Source organism: Bos grunniens, chromosome 17, assembly GCF_055505025.1.
Source record: "Bos grunniens cultivar Pamir isolate PY7600 chromosome 17, Bosgru_T2T1.0, whole genome shotgun sequence".
Lineage (NCBI taxonomy): Eukaryota > Metazoa > Chordata > Mammalia > Artiodactyla > Bovidae > Bos > Bos grunniens.
The window spans coordinates 61,510,699-61,527,738 of NC_141181.1; the positions used below are offsets into that span (position 1 = coordinate 61,510,699).

At 53.8% G+C, this 17,040-nt stretch overlaps 1 protein-coding gene across 2 annotated transcripts in view; it reads left to right on the plus strand.

The window, feature by feature from the left end:
* Positions 1–17,040, plus strand: part of DTX1 (deltex E3 ubiquitin ligase 1) — a 38,906-nt gene that overhangs the window by 10,640 nt on the left and 11,226 nt on the right. For both annotated transcript variants that reach the window (XM_086348077.1, XM_086348078.1), the window contains exon 3: positions 8,268–8,946. In XM_086348077.1, the coding sequence (XP_086204203.1) occupies positions 8,268–8,946 (679 nt within the window). The remainder of the gene's footprint in view (positions 1–8,267; positions 8,947–17,040) is intronic.

A 17,040-nucleotide genomic window follows, 5' to 3' on the forward strand; every position in this document is an offset into this window, starting at 1 on the left:
CATTTTCCAAGTGCCCACCTCCCTGTGCTCCTGGCTATGGAAGGATGCTAGGGTGGCTGAAAATCACCCAACCTTTGAGAGGCTTCCAGGCTGGAGAGAACAGACGCCTCAACAGTTAGAGCTTGTGCTCGGTGTTTTAACGGCGGTTCTACAGGTACAAGGTGCTGTGTGAGTCCCAAGGAGGTAGTGATTCTCCCTGAGGGTGGCAGAGATTTTTAAGAGGATGGTGGTTGAGCTGAACCCTGACAAGCGTGCAGGAACCCAGGAGAGAGGGACATGGGGTGGTTTGAGTGGAAGGACATTCCAGACAGAGGTAACAGCATGGGCAAATACACAGGGGCAGAGCCGTGTATGTTGCGTTTAGGGAATAACTAGATGTTTGGTGCTATTAGGGTGTGAGCTGTGTAGCCAGCTGGGCTTTGAAGATGAGCTGACGCACTTAGAGCGATTCGTTCTGCAGGGCACTAGGGAGCTACTGATGCGCGTAGGTCAGAGGAGTGATGTGGGCGGACTCGAGTTTATGAAAGACCCTCTCCTGCCTCGGGGGACAGTGTGCCTTACAGGGTGTGAAGGGTACCGGCTGGGACCAGGACAGAGGCTGCTGCAGCCGGCTAGGCAAGCAGTCACGGTGGCCTGGACCAGGGTGGTGGCGCTGGAAGTGGGGAGAAGTTCAAGTCTGGCTGGGTGGAATCCTAGCTAATAGCTTACATGTGTTATGTGGGGTGAATCACTTCACCTCTCTGTTTGGATTTGTGCAAGGCAATGATAATAGTGGTAACTGTTCTGTAGAGTGTTATGTGGATTAAGCAGTAACATGTAAAACACTTAGCACAGTACCTGACACATAGTAGGTCTTCTGTGAGTGTTTACCATCAGGATGGGGAGGAAGATGTTCAATTTCACAGATGAGAAAGTAGAGGCTTGGAAGGGTCGGGGCAGTGGCCCAACAGCACTGAGCGCTCCAGGAGATAGAAGACTTTCTGCTCCTTCTTTTTCCTGCCCCCTCATTTCCCTCTCTCAGCTGCTGCTGCTATGCCAGGGGGTCCTGAACCCGAGTGTGTTGGAAGCCATGTGACCAGGAAGCCACACACACAGCTCATAAAGTGGGCACAGCCAGCTTGCAGCTGCCGGCAGACTCCAGAGGGAGGGGTTTTTGAAACCATTTTAAGGGTGGTAGCCTCTCCAAATGCTCCACAACCCTTTAGCCTCCTCCAGGCAGGGCTGGAGACCCCCTCCCTTCCCCTGCCACAGAGCTTAGGGAGACTGGGCCAGCTTCAAACATGCAGAAACCGCTAATGGGCTGCGGCTCAGTTGACAAGTCCCCTGGGAGAGTTTGGAGGGAAACAGAACACAGCGGGATTATTGATCACAGGGCGGGAGGGGGAGTTGCCCTGGGTCCACAGACTGCAGTTCGAATCCCAGCCTGGCCGCCATTCCTGGGTGGACCTCCAAATCTTCCCAAGGAGCCTCAGTTTCCCCATCTGCCAAATGGGGCTAACTACAGTGCACAAAACCTCTCAGGCTCTTTCAAGGGCTGATCGGTACGCATCAGCGCTTAGCATAGTAGCTGGCATTCAATAAAGCAGGATGGCTCTTGCTGTCGATGTCAGGGAGTTGGCCAGCCACTCAGATAATCAGTCGAGGCATCAGGGAGACGGCTGCTATTCCAGAAGGCCATATAACAGCTTGGGTCGGAACGTCAGCTGTGTCCCTTACTTGCTGTGTAAACCTCCATGCCTCAGTCTCCTCCCCTGGAACACAGGCCGGGAAGAGTAGGGCAGTGAAGAGGACAGCTGGAGTCAAGTAACCCGGGATGGGTTCTGATTGGATCACTTCCTTGCAGATGACCTCAGGGGTTCCTAACCCTCTCTGTACCTCTGTTTCCTCACCTCTAAAACAGGATGTTGAATTTCCTGGTGGTCCAGTGGTTAGGACTTGCGACTTTCATTAGCCCGGGTTCAATCCCTGATCAGGGAACTAAGATCCTGCAAGCCGTGGGGCGCAGCCAAAACAAAATTTTTTTGTAAATAAATAAATTTAACTGGGATGGTAATATCCCTACCTCATAGGGCCACTGTGAGGATTAAATGAGTTATGAGCCTGGCCACAAAAGCATGTTCTCTGAGCATGACTGTTACTATGGTGTGACTTCTGGGTTGGTGGAGGATTCAGTGAACTATCTCATCAGGCCCAGCATCCACTGGGTATTGAACTCATGCTTAACCCGCTGCCCCCCACCCCCTCCCGCTCCATCACAGACCTCAGGCGGGAGTGGGACTTCCCCCCCCCCACCTGACAGGATGTCCCATGACTGCCTCCCACAGGGCCCCTCTTCCCGTCAGGGTCTGGGTGCCCCTAAACTGAGGTCACTTCCCTCCGGGAAGCCACCCCCAGAGGGAGGGGTTCATTGCTGGGCCTTGGGACTGGCCCAGCCCAGGGTAGAACCCTTTGGAGGCTAGAGAGGCAGACAGGAGGGCTCAGAACCTTCCCCCCAGCTCTCTACAGAGTCAGCTTTTTCTTAAAGCAAAAATCTGGGGGCTGAGACACCCATACCCCACCTTCAGGCAGGGGGTTCAGATTGGGACCACATTCTCCAGGCAGAAACCTCTCACGATGGCGAAACAACTGAGCGCAAACTGAGGTAGTGAGTTCCCGTCGCTGGAGCCATCCTAAGCTGGACTATCCCTTGGCCGAGTTAAACCAGTCTTAGAACCAGTCTAACCTGGCTTTTCCTTTACTCCATGAATAAGGCATCATTCCCCAAGTCTCCCAAGATTTCACTTCTCTGGGATCTCAGTTGTGTTCTGTAAAACAGGAACAATTTTAGTTCTTCCCTGGAAGGAACCATATGGGGATAAAATGAGTTAGTGCAAGGAAGGTGTTGAACTCAGCCTCTGGCACACAGTGGGGCCTCAGTCAACATTAGCTTTATTGTTATGGCCGTAGCTGCTGGCTACCCCACAGCCTCCCCTCTCTGCTCCTCCCTGTCTCTTGGCTTGGCTCTCTGGTTCTCCCTGACTGTCCATGACTGCCTTTGTCTCTAGGCTTCAGGATCCTGTTCCTTTATGTCTGTTTGCCCCCGACTCTCCTTTATCTACCTTAGCACATCCCATTTTGATCTCGGCCCTCGGCGCATGTATGTCTCTCCCAGCCTCTCTCACCCTCTCTCACCCTCTCTCTTGCTTCCTCCCATGTCTCCATCTCTCTTTGGTTGTCTGTGTCCCAGGCACGAACTGGTCACTGGCTGCAGTGACCGCAGCCGCCCCCACACCCCGTCTCCGGGGGCCCAGCTCCTACAATCCTCCAGCTGACATTTGGCCAAAGCCCCTTTCCTCTCAGTTCAGCTGGAACAAGATTGGAATTTTTCAACCAAACATTCCTGAGAAACGAAGGAGGGGGTGTGGGGGGACAGGGAACAAAAGCAGACACAGAAACCGGCCCAGAAATAGTACATGCTTGACACAGGTTCCTCACCGCCGTGGGGACACAGACCCTGGTGACCGGCACAGCTGGGTGCCCAGGAGGCTGGAGAAGGGGGAGTGGACCCAGCAGAGCTGCTGGGTGTTAGAAAGATCAGCTGTGCATCCAGCCCACTAGTCTGAGGCCCTTCCCATCTCCCAGGCTGAAGAACCTCCAGCCTCTCATCTTAGACCCATTGTTCTGGTCTAAAATCTAGGCCAAGGCCACTGGGGAGGAGAAAGAGTGTTTCCGCGGTTGCTCCCTTGCACATCTCAAGATCGCAGCCGAGGCAGGTCCCCAGGGAACCAGCTGGCGCCCCCTGCCCCTCGGCCTGGTCCAAGGCCAGTGGGAGCTGGGCAGGTAGATGGACGGGCAGGCAGCACTGGGCGCTGCGGGGTGCGGGGCCGGGCGGGGTGAACGGCAGCTGCCCTAATTACTCCAGCTCGCCAGGTTCCGATCTCGTTTGAAAAGGACTCCAGGGACGCAGCCTTTAATAACTACCAGTAAACAGGCAGGAAAATCGATACCTGGTAAATAGAGCCCTGGAGAGAGGGATGCCTGGGCTGGCTGGTCCTGACCTGGCTGGGAGAAGCTCCCAGAGTCCTCTGTTGCAGAGCTGGCCAACGCCGACCTTTGGAACCCTGTCCCCCGCCTTTCCCGGGACCCCGTGTGCACTTTGGCTTCTGCCCTCCACGTCTGCACTCCCTCTCCATCAAGACCAGCCCCTCCCCTTTCCCACTCCCTCTGAGCCCTGACCTGTGCCAAGTAGGTTGCTTGTTTCAGTTGCAGATGCGTCCTTTGACATGCCTTGTGCCTAGTGCTGGGAACAAAAATATAGATGTGACCAAATCCTTGTCCTCCTGAAAGTCATCAACCAATGAGAGAGATTAAGAACAAAAACAAATAGCTTATTGACAGTGCAAGAATAGACACACAATAAAAAGTAGCATGTGCTAGCTGTAACAGCAGAATGGAAAAGCACTTCCTGGAGCAGGTGGGCGTGTAGAGGGTTTTGTTGGGTGAATAGGAGTTTACCAAGGGACTGAGGGGTGGGAAAGGGCGAATGTGGTAATGTAAACAATAATAGCGGCATCTTAGCTAACATTCATCAAGTACTTACTGTAGCCAAGCTCTCTGCCAAGCATCTATGGTATGCATTATCTTATTTTGTCCCACAGTAATTCCTTGGGGGGTAGGTATTAATACCCCCATTTGACAGATGAGGACACTGAGGCTAAATGTGGAGCCAGAATTTGCACATGGCTTGTGAGACTTCTGAGTTGTTTCTCTCAACCACTTCACTCTGCATCTTCTGCCCCTGATCCTGCCCTACCCAGCTCAAGACCTGGCACACACAGGTGCTTAAATATGGCAAGTTTCCACCCATTCCTTTCCCTTCCCATCCAGGGGTTATACCTTCCAAGTAACACAGTGCCTTAACCCTTACCAAGGAGGCCCATCAGACCTGAAGATCATCTGTCATGAACCCTCATTTTATAGATGGGGAAACTGAGGCTCTGAGAGGGGAAGACCAGGCCTCAGGAGCAGAGCCAGAGCAGGATCCCGGATTTTCCCTCTAACTAATCCCCTCACAGGCCTGCCCATTGTCAAAGAAAAAAAAAAATCAATTTTCGAACACTCAATTAAAATGATAAAGCAGATAGGAGAAAGAGGCTGCCCTGGAGGCCCAGGGGGGAAATTGTCATGTAATTGACTGGATGTTATAGGAGCCCGGGGACCCCATGCCCACCACACCCCTCTCATTTGCCTCGACTTCCCCAGCTCTCTGGGCACTTGGCAAGGGCCAGGGGTCATCCATAGCCCTTGGGATGCAAACAGAGGAGAGAGCAGAGAAGCCTTTTCAGCCCAGTAGGGACCCACTGAAGGTCGGGTACAGTCTGTACCAGAAGAGAGAAGCCTGAGAAAGGCAAGGGCAGGAAGGCGTCCTCAGGATGGACCATGATGGGCCCTCATCCATCTGGCTGCAGATTCCAGGGCCAGGCACCCTGGCGTTGTGCCAGTTAACAGTAGAAACACCCTCAAGGTAGGAAGGACCCACTGCATGCCAACACTGCGCTAGGCAGGGAGTAAAGCAGGCAGGATCCCTGATCTCGGGGGTGAGACAGACAGTAAAGCAAGTCTGTAGATCAATGTATTGTGCAGGTAGCACTGAGTGCCAGGAAGAGAAACTGAGAAAGCGAAAAGGATGGCAGTGGGCGGGCAATGGAAGGGTGGTCTTTCCAAAGAGGTGATGTTCAACCAGAGACCTGAAAGAAAGGAGGGAGGAAACTGTAAGAATGTGTGGAAGTGGTGAGGTCATATTCCAGGTGGAGGGGACAGTATGTGCAAAGGCCCTGAGGTTGGACATTGCTTTGGGTCATTAAGGAGCAGCACAGGGACCAGGTAGTGAGTGAGGGGGCACTTTGTAGACCCGTGGGACCTTGTAGGAGCTTTATAGACCATGCGGTGCTTTGTAAATCACAGCCAGGACTTTGACTTTGACTCCAAGTAAGCAGGGAACCATGGGAGAGTTTTGAGCCAAAGAAGAATGTGATCTGATTTGAATGAGATGCCTCTGGCTGCAGTGTAGGGAACAGACCCTACAGAAAGCAAGGACAGAGGTGGAGAACAGTCATGAGTCTACTGCCATGGTCCAGACAGGAGGGACATAGTGACTTAGACCAGACAGATTTGGTGTGCTGGGGAGAGGGGCAAGTGGTCAGGTGTGGGATGTATTTGAAGACAGAGATGACAGGATTTTACTAATAGGTTGGACATGGGGTGTGACATGAGAAGTCTGGGGTGGGTCCAAGAATTGGGGGTTTGGGGCTTGAGCAGCTGGAAAGATGGAGTTGCTTAACTGCAATGAGGAAGATTTCAGGAGGAACAGGTTTGGGGTTAGGGTTAGGAAGGAAGATCACAGCTGTGCTATGGCAGAGCTGAGTTTGAGAAACCTGTTGAACCTGTATGGGAAGCTGCTGAGGGAGCTGCTGGATACACAAGCCTGGCTTTCAGGAGAGAGGATATTGGAATCATCAGCGTACAGACAGTATTTGTCTTCAAGGATTCTTTTAAGACCCTCATAAGGAAGGTCTGCTTGTGCCCATTTTAGAGATGAGAAAACTGAGGTTCAGAGTGATTGCATCACCTGACCACAGACACAGAGCTGGAAAGTTAGGCAGCTGGGATTTGAAATGAGGTCTGTCTGCCTCCCAGCCCTGGTGCCCTTCTCAGACCCTGTGCTCTGTGGCTATCCTCACTGAATCCTCCCAACAGCCTGGTTTGAGAGGGGAGGGGTAGCTTATGGATTAGTATCACCTTTATTTTTGAGATGGGGCCACCAAGACGTAGTGAGACTGAAGGGACTTGCCTACAATTGAGGAGCAGTCAAGGGTGCAGCCTTCCCGACAGTGTGTCACGTGAACCATGCAAAAGAATCTCTCCACACTGGCCCCAAGGCACAGGGCGGGCTGAAGGCACTGAGAAGTCCTGCAGCCTGGATGTCCGTCATCTCTGCTTAACCCAGTGTCCATGGAGTCTTGCTCTGAGGAAGCATCCAGAACTGGGAAACATGGAGCAAAAGTTGGGAGCCAAACTTCAGGGCCTCTGTTTTTTATAATGGGTGTGTGAATACCCACCTGGCTGAGGTTATCATGTGGTTATGTTCATTTTGAATGACCTCCCAGCACAGAGCTCAGGGCAGACAGGTAGTGTGTTTGTTAAAAGAAGGAACAAATAAACAGATGTATGGAAAAGAGGATAAATAAGTGGATGAAGGAATGGATCAATGCAAGGATAGCAAAAGGCATGACTGAATAAAATAAGCGGATCCCAAATGAATCATTGTCTGAACTAAATGAATTCATTCATATATTCAGCAACGACCTAGTGAGCACCTACTGTGAGCAGGCACTGGGGATACGGCAGTGAATAAAGCAAAGTCCTTGCCTTGTGGCAATGACATTCTAGTGGAAAGAGAGACAGAAAACAAGATAAATGTGTGAAATATAAAGTATACCAGACGGAGAAAACCCGAGCAGGGAAGGAGAGGGGAAAGAAGGTATGTGGAGGGGAAAGATGGTATATAGAGGTGGTGCACATTTTACATAGGATGGTGGTAAGCGAAGGAATGACTGAAATCATGGATGACTAGACGGGGGAGAATAAATGCAGGTATGAAATGGCGGCAGGCATGGGTGACTGGGCTGATGAAGGAGTTATTGAACGAATGAACTGAGGAATACATGAATGTGTGAACCAAGACATGAAGAAAGGAATGAACGAATGTATAAGTGAACTTGTGCTTGAAGTAATCAACGAATGGATGAACGAACGACTGAATGAGTGGACGGATGAAGGAAAGAAGGGTCATTGGTGTCTGCAGGGTGGTGGCCTCTGTTGATCCCTGCCCTCACCCCAGGCGCTGACTCTGCTTCCCAGCCCCTCCTGGTCTAAACAGATCCCACACTGGCTTCTTCCCCGCCCCCTCTCCCACCCCCCAGCCTGTGATGGCCACTGTTTCACTGCCTGTGTCGACTCTTGAGAGGTGGGGCCGCTTGCCTCCCCTACTCCCCTTGCTGATTGGCATCCTCGTGCTGTCTGGACACCCCACTTCCTTGCCTTCCGCTCCAACCCATATTGCGCTGACCTTCAAGCTCGCTCCTGCGCATATACTGACCCCCCGGGGTCGTCTCCCGCCCCTCTGGCCTGCCCTGACCACCCCCCACCCCGACCTCGACCCCGCCCCCGCCCGGCCGCGGAGGTTCACCGTCCTCGGGTCCTGACTCCCGTTGCCCTTGTGAACACAGGCACCATGCGGCCAGTGCGGCGCAACTTCTACGACCCGTCGTCGGCGCCGGGCAAGGGCATCGTGTGGGAATGGGAGAACGACGGCGGCGCGTGGACGGCCTACGACATGGACATCTGCATCACCATCCAGAACGCCTACGAGAAGCAGCACCCGTGGCTCGACCTCTCGTCGCTCGGCTTCTGCTACCTCATCTACTTCAACAGCATGTCGCAGATGAACCGCCAGACGCGCCGGCGCCGCCGCCTGCGCCGCCGCCTGGACCTCGCCTACCCGCTCACCGTCGGCTCCATCCCCAAGTCGCAATCGTGGCCCGTGGGCGCCAGCTCGGGCCAGCCCTGCTCGTGCCAGCAGTGCCTGCTGGTCAACAGCACGCGCGCCGCTTCCAACGCCATCCTGGCCTCGCAGCGCCGCAAGGCGCCCCCGGCGCCCCCGCCGCCCCAGCCGCCGCCCGGAGGACCAGCGGGCACGCTCGCCGTGCGCCCGAGCGCCACCTTCGCCGGCGCCGCGCTCTGGGCCGCGCCCGCCGCCGGCCCCGCCGAGCCCGCGCAGCCCCCCGGCGCGCCCCCGCGGAGCCCGAGCGCCCCCGGCGGCGCGCCCACCCCGGGGCAAAACAACCTCAACCGGCCCGGGCCCCAGCGCGCCACCAGCGTGAGCGCACGTGCCTCCATCCCGCCGGGGTAAGCCGGGCCCTGGGCGCAGGGGTGGCGGCCCACCGGGGCTAGGAACAAAGAATTACAGTAATTACAAAAATCATAAGTACTACCTAGCGTCTATTAAGTATTCACTTTGTGCCAAGAGTTAACTAAGCACCTTAACGCTCGTTTATCTCCAGTAACGAGGACCCTATAAGGGAGGGAGCGTCATCAGCCCCAATTTACAGATAACGAACAATCTGCAGCATGGGGAGGGTTAGTAACACATCCCAGATCGTGTAGTTCACAAGTGCTGGAGCCATAGCAGCAGCTACTCTGGTGTGTGTGTAAGCACGTGCTCAGTCGCTCATTCGTGTCGGACTCTTTGCGACCCAATGGACTGCAGCCCGTCAAGCTCCTCTGTCCATGGGATTTTCCAGGCAAGAATGCTGGAGTGGGTTGCCATTTCTTCTTCCAGGGGATCTTCCTGTCCCAGGGATCAAACGTGCATCTCTTGCACTGGGAGGTGGCTTCTTTACCACTGAGCCACCTGGGAAGCCGTAATGGTGTAAGGTCCATGTCTGCTATTTACTAAATTCTTTTTCTGCACCATCTCATTTATTACCTACCCCCTCCATTTCATCATGTCCCTATTACAGATGGAGAGGCAGAGGCTGGGAGAGGTATGATACTTTCCGAGGGCCACCCAGGTGGAGGGCAGGGATTGAAATTCAGACCTGTAGGATTTTGGAGTCTGCACTGTGTTGTCTTTGAAGTTCTAGAGGGTTTCCATACCCTGCCCCAGGCCATACCCATCTCATGTGGAAGCTCAAGCAAGCCAATATTGTCCAAATATTTGTGGCCCTAAAGGCCACACCTGAAATATCACCATTACATGGGACTAATACTATGGTTTTCAAGTTGAGCTTTAGGGACCCCTGGGACAGCACGGCATAGTGGCAGGAGAGGGGGCTGGCCAAGAAGCCAGCCTCTGCTTTCATTTTAACCAGATCAGCCCTTTCTGGACTCTCTTTTGAGAACTGGTTTTCATAGGATTTCACTGAGGAAGGGAACCCGGATCATACCAGCTTTGGAAATGCCTGGGTTAAGACACCTATGCCCCAGAATATGGACCCAGTGAGTCTGTCAGCTTCCCACCCAGGAGTCCAGATTCACTTGATCTCAGCGGAGGACTGGATCCTGAAAGAGTTGGAATGGGAGGCCAGAGCAGAGACCTTGACCTTGAGATAGACCAGAAGGGAAAAGGGCAGGTGGGGTGTGGGCTATGGTGCCCAAAACCAGGAACGAGCACCAAAAGGCAGCTCTGCTTGCATCCCTCTGGCGTGACCCAGGAGAGTGGTCATGCACAGATCAGATGTGGAGACAACCTCTGAGGTCACCATATCCAGGTCTTCCTTTCACCAAGAAACTGAGGCATTCGGAAGGGAAGGGGCCCTGAATTAGGCTACCCTTCAAAATCTTTCTGGGCTTCCCTGGTGGCTCAGACGGTGAAGAGTCTGCCTGCAATGAGGAAGAGCCAGTTTCGATCCCTGGGTCGGGAAGATCCCTTGGAGAAGGGAATGGTTATCCACTCCAGTATTCTTGCCTGGAGAATCCCACGGACAGTGGAGCCTGGCAGGCTACAATCAGGGGTCGCAAAGAGTCAGACACAACTGAATGATTAACACTTTCTTTCACTTTCTGAATCTCTCTGGCTTCTGAACTTTTGAGAATCTGGCTGCTTGGGTTCCGATCCCCTCTTGGCAGCTACTTCTGAGCTATGAGATCTGGGGCAAGTGCCTCTCCTTCACTGAGCCTCAGTTTTATCATCTGTCAAGTGGGAGCTGTGTGCCTGATCATACATAGCGCTTATATTGAGATAGTCCTTCAGTGGCAGCCAGGACTACTAATGTTATCCGGAGGAGGGTTGGTATGGGGGGCCGGGGAGTGTGATTTTCCACCGGAAGGACTACAGCAGCTGCCACCTGCCCCCCTAGCCCTCCCTTCCTCTCCCCCTTCCCCTCCAGATCATTCCTCTCCAGCATCCCAGTGCCCACAGGGAGGAGACCAGAGGAGGTTTGGGAGAGCATTTTGGGGAAACACTGCAGAAGGGACTCACCCATCTGGGAATCACAGACGGGTATTCATGTGGCTCCTTGCAGATCACAACCTGGCTCTGGCCGGGCTGGAGGGCCCTAGGATGACAAGAGTAGAAAACAAGTTGGAGTAGATGTGGGAGGGGACAGAAGCAGAAAAGTCCCAGGTGCCTTTGCAGCAAGAATTCGAGAATCTTCTCTCCAGGGCTGTATCACTGAAACCCACTAGTGAATTATGAAGTCAGAAGGTTGTAACCAAAATTTTCTGAAAACGGGATGGGATGGAACTGAATAGAATCAAAGAAAGTGAACAAAATAGAAAACATTGGCATGTGTCATACTTAGTAAGAATTGCTCCAGGAACCTTTTGCATGATTTCTACATGCGTTTCATAGGTCGCCAGGTGAAATGAATTTCTCAGTCACTGATGAAATTTTTGAAAACGGCTCTTTCAGGGCAAGCTGGGGGTTGCTCAGTTTTTATTGCTCGGTATCAATTCTCTAAATATGTACTGTGGGTGCATGTTCACAGAGCCTGACAAGACAAATGGGGTCCAAACTGCTGAACATACAGCCTGCAAATGAGTAAATGAACACAGTTGCTGGAGAGAGAGGGAAGCACTAGGGAGGTGATGGGACAGGGTGGTGTGGTTGGGAGGGATGGAGTAGTCAGGGCTGACCCTGCTGAGGAGGTGCATAGCCAAGGAACAGGAACTAAAAATACCCCTGGCTCAGGGGCTTCCCTAGCAGTCCAATGGTTTGGACTGTGTCTTCCAATGCAGGGGACGCAGGTTTGATCCCTGGCAGGGGAACTAGGGTCCTGCATGTGACCAAAAAAAATTTTTTTAAATAGCCCTGGTTCAGAGTAGGGGGGTGGGCCCAGGACACATGGAGTCTGCTGCTGAGGGAGGGGATGGGAGGAAGGAGGCATGGAGATGGCAGACCCTAGTGCCTGCAGAGTGAAGCTTCCCGTTTCCCAGGCAACTGAGGCTCGGTGCAGCCCATGAGGGGAAAGGGACGGTGTCTCTGAGGAATCAGGTCCCCCACCTTCGCCCTGGTCTCCAGAACACCCAGAGCCCCTCATGGCCCTTCCCGCAGTCTGTCTGCTTCTGTGTTTAAGTCCGTCGGTGTGCCTGGGCTGCCACAGCAAAGTGCCACAGACTGGAGAGGCCCAAACAACAGAAATGTATTGTCTCAGTTCTGGAGGCTGGAAGCCAGAGATCTAGGTGTTGGCAGGGTGGGTTTCTTGTGAGGCCTTGGCTTACAGACAGGCACCTTCCCCCTGTCTTCATATCATCTACCCTCTGTATCCCTGTGTCCAGATTTCCTCTTTATGAGAACACCAGGCTTATTGATTAGAGCCCACTCCAATGACCTCGTTCATAACTTGATCACCTCTGCAAAGACCCTGTCTCCAAGTGTCCGGGAGTTTGGAGAGGGGTTAGGACTCCAGCGGGGACTTCCCTGGTGGCTCAGTGGTAAAGAATCTGCCTGCCAACGCAGGAGACGCAGGTTCGATCCCTGGGTTGGGAAGATCCCCTGGAGGAGGAAATGGCAACCCACTCCAGTATTCTTGCCTGGCAGATCTCAGGGACCGAGGAGCCTGGGGGGTTACAGTCCACGGGGTCACAAGAATCGGATATCACTTAGCAACTGAATAACAAGAACAACAGGACTCCAATGCGTGAGTTTCAGGTCCAGACACAACTGAAGACACAGCAGTGTGTCTGGGACTCTCCTATTACAGCTTTCTGAGGCTCAGCCTCTCTTTCAGTCTCTCTCGTCTCTGTGACTGTGTCTCCCTGTCTCTGTCTCTTGCTCCTTCTCTCCTGCCTTTTTCTTTCCTTCTCAGCAGCTCTCTCCTTCTCTGTTCCCTTTTCTCCACTCTTCTTCTCTCCTGCAGAGAGAGCTGCATAGCTTCTCCTCCCTGGCCTCAGTTTCCCCATCTGTCAAATGGAGCTAAAATCACCCCAGTCCACGTGTGCTGGCTCATCAGAACTGATGGGTGTGCAAATGTATTTAAAATCACCACACATGATCAGTGCGCAGAGGAGGGGTGAACTCAGACATCATTCTTTGTCATCCTTCTTGCCTCCCATCCTCAGCTCAGGACGGAGGTCCAGAGAGCAGCACTGACTTGTCCCCAGGTCACACAGCCAGCAGGACTACAGTGTCCCCCTGGCTGGGGTTTGTTTCCACTCCCCCCTGTGATGAGGCGGGAAGCCAGCTGGCAGCTGATGCCTGGGGGACGGAGACACAGGGGTGGGGAAGATCCGCCCTGTCTCCTGAGAGGGCAGCATCCAGCACTTTGGAACACAGCTGTGGGGCAGACTAAGAGTTTCCAGCCCACGTGGTGGAAGGGAGAGGGAGGGGGAACAGCTGCAGGCCTGTTTCCATTTACTGAGCGCTCACAACGTCCCAGGCTCTGTCTCACGGCTTTTACATGCATCGCCTCTCTTGCTGTGCACAGAAACGGTGGTAGGCCCTATTGTCCCCACTTCTCAGATGAGGAAACTGAGGCTCTGAAAGCCTGGCCCTTGGCTCCAGGTCACGCGATTAGGACTCTGACTCAACAATCGCAGTCGGCCATGGTATTGGGGTGGCCCCTGGCTGCCCGCTCCGGGTTTCAAGCCAGGGTCCGAGAGGCCTGGTCCTGGTGCCACAAGGCGTTTGGAGGCCCAAGGAGTCGGGGGGCCCGCAGCAGCTGAGCTTGGGGCCGGCTTCCCTGTCTCCTCTCACTGTGTGACCCCAGTGGGCCCCGTTGCCCTCTCTGGTCCTCAGTTTTTGCAGCCCGTGCAGTGGGGCTGGCGACAAAGGCCAATGAGGGGGCAGATACCAAGCTGCCTGCATTCAAATCCATCCCTAGCAGTGGGAGCGGGGCTTGGCCCCGCCCCCTCGAGCACATCCCTATCAGACCAGCACGATGTTGTCATTGAGATGCTGTTTGAGTTTTCAAACCTCTGATTCTTAGCCTGAGAACTTCTTCCTGTTTACTGGCCACCTGTGATTCCTTCTTTTACCAATCACTTGTTTATTTCCTTGTTTCTCCTTCTCTAGGGCTCTTTCCGGCTTTTCTTAAAATTGATTTGCAGATGCTCCTTCTGCATTTTAAGGGTCTGAGCTCTTTATTACCTTTCCCCAGTTCGCTATTTCTTTGTACCTTCTTCTTTATTTATTCATTTTTGGCTGCATCGGGTTGGGTCTTAGCTGCAGCAGGGGGGCTCTTTCCTTGTATCCCACAGGCTTCTCTCTAGTCGCAGTGCGTGGGCTCCAGAGCAAGAGGGCTTGGGCTCAGTAGTGACACCATTGCAGGCTTGGTTGTCCCATGGCATGTGGGATCTTAGTGCCCAGCCAGGGATCGAACCCACATCCCCTGCATTGAAAGGCGATTTCTTAACCACTGGACCAACCAGGGAAGTCCCTCTTTTTACCTTCTCTATAGCTTATGCTTGTCTTTTTAACTAGTTAATCCTTTTATTAATATATTGAGCAGTTTCTGTGTGCCAAGGACTCTTTGGGGGCCCTGGAGATCCAGCCATGAACAAAACAGACAATCCCTGCCCTCCCGAAGCTCATATTTCTAGAGAGAGACAAACAAGAAACAAAATAAATTCTAGTATGTGATAGAGAGTAGTAGTGACTACCGAGGAAAAATAAAGAAAGGAAGGGGTGTAGGGAGTAGTGGGAGGGGCATAAATGGAAATGAAGAGGTCAGAAAAGGCCTCACTGAGAATATAACGTTTGAGCAAGGATTGAAGGAGGTTAAGAAGCAAGCTATGCAGAGAACTGGGGTGGGGGAGAGCACTGCAGACAGAGGGAACAGCTTGTGCAAAGGCCCTGAGGCAGGAGCAGGCCTGGTTTGTGCGAGGAGACCATTGTGGCTCCAGAGGCAACGGGGGTGTGTGGTGGGAGAGGAGGTCAGAGATGAAATGGGGCCAGTCCCGTAGGGCCCTGAAGGCTGTGTTGAGGACTTTGGCTTTTCCTCTGCGGGAAATGGGAGCCAGCTGGTGTTGTGAGCTGGAGACAGGCCGGGATGACTTTGCTGTCGCAAGCTCACTCCGGACATGGAGGATAGGTGGGGGGTGGGGGGTGGGGGCTTTGATGTGGCTGGTGTGTTTGGGTGTTTTCCTTCTTCTTTTCATTTCTTGCAGTGATTTTACGTTTAGGTTTGAAAGCATTCACATTTTGTTTCTCCGGCTCTTCACTAGGTATTACATTTTAATGCTTCAAAAAACAACAGTCCCAAAGGCACACCATGAAAAGTCTCTCCTGCACCGTGTCCCTGTGGGGCCTCTGGGCTGCCCACTCTCCCCCTTTTCCTGGCCTTGCTGGAGGACAGTGGCTGTAACCCTGCTTTTTCCCTCGTGGCTGCTGGGCTCTCCCTGCGCCTCACCGCGAGGTCAAACCAAACGCCCCCATCCCCCCACCCTCCCACCCCGCCCCCCAGACCTGAAGCACTTCCTGCCCTGCTCCCTGGGAGGCCAAACCACACTCCTGTCAGTACGTGGCTGCCCCAGGCCGTGGGAACCGCCAGCCCTCCCCTCCCCTCCCTTCCCCTGCCTGGGCTCCCCACACCGCCCCCCCAACCACCAGAGCAAGCAAGCAAAGCGGGCTAGAGACCAGGAGGGTGGGGGAAGGTGACCTAGAGCCCCCAGGCCTCTAGATAAACCTGGGCCCTAACTGACTACCACCCCTCAGAATATCGCTCCAGGGGATTTTGGTACTGTTGAATCCTTAGGAGTGGACAGGGTCAGGGATGAGGGGACCCATTTAACAGAGCGGGAAATTGAGGCCCGTAGAAGGTCAGCGGCTTGTTCAGGCAGCCTGAGGGGTGCTCGATCGAGGAAAGGGGAAGTGAACCAGGCCACAGCAGCCGTTGATGGTCTGTGGCTTTGGCTGGCCCCGTGGGGCACCTCCCTGGAGCTTACTGTGATGTTCTCAGCCCTCTGGCTCTGTGGGGCGTGGGGGTGGGGACTTGGTTGACCCCGGACTGTGGGGGACAAGAGTTCAGGTACAGAAGGAGTGGGCACTGAAGGGGGTGCAGGTCACAGGAGCAGGTCCAGGGAGGTAGGTGCCATGTGTTATTTAACTTCCTTCTCCCCACGATGTGGTGTTCCCACTTCTGCCCCGTCCTCACCCACCTGGACCCAAATAGCTGAGGTCTGAACCTCCAGGGGCTTCCCAAGGGGTCATGGGGTAAGCGCCAGGTGTCCAGGGAGGCCCACTGGGGGACCTGAAACCACCATCAGAGACTGTGACGTGCCTGGAGCCTGCCGGGGACATGGAGGGGAGGGAGAGGACAGGGAGGCCAGCCTAGATAGGTGGATGGAAACTATAGGGAGTGTCAGTGTGGTTTCCTGTGTCCCTGGGGTCTTGGACCCCCTCGTTGCCTGGGAAAGAAAGGAGCAACCAGATCAGGCAAATGTACCCACTCATGCAGCCCCCAGTGAGCTCTCCCAGGCCTGAGCCAGCTCCAGGGCCCAGGTCAAAAGCTTTGCCCCACTTCTAGGCACAGAGGGCTCAGAAGGCTGGCTCACCTACAGATAGCCCCACGTATCAGCCTGATGGGCTCAGCTCTGGCCTCTGACTCAGAAACTCCAGGGCCGCTAAACAGCTGGGTGACCTTCATGAAGTCACTTCCCCTCTCTGGGCCTCAGTTCCGTCATCTGCAGGATAAATGACAAACAGATTTCAGTTCATGTGCCATCTCTGCTTGAATGGGAATGACCTTCTGGAGTCCTTTAGCTTAGTGGAAAGGAGTGCTGGGATGGATTGGTGATGTCTGCCACAGGTGCAGTACTAGTATTAATACACATGTCATGCGTTTGCCATCCCTGCTCCAACCTTGTCTCTGGGAGCACATTTGGTATGAGAACTACTGCTTCTAAGGACACCAGGCCCCCCTCTGAAGATACCCCAGAAGAAGCAGATCGATTCCATAGTTGGTTGAACTCCTCCACTCAATACTTACTGAGAACCCATTTATGCCCAGTTTCATCTTCAATCCTGGGGTCATAGAGCTGGCTTAGACAAGTTTCCAGAAG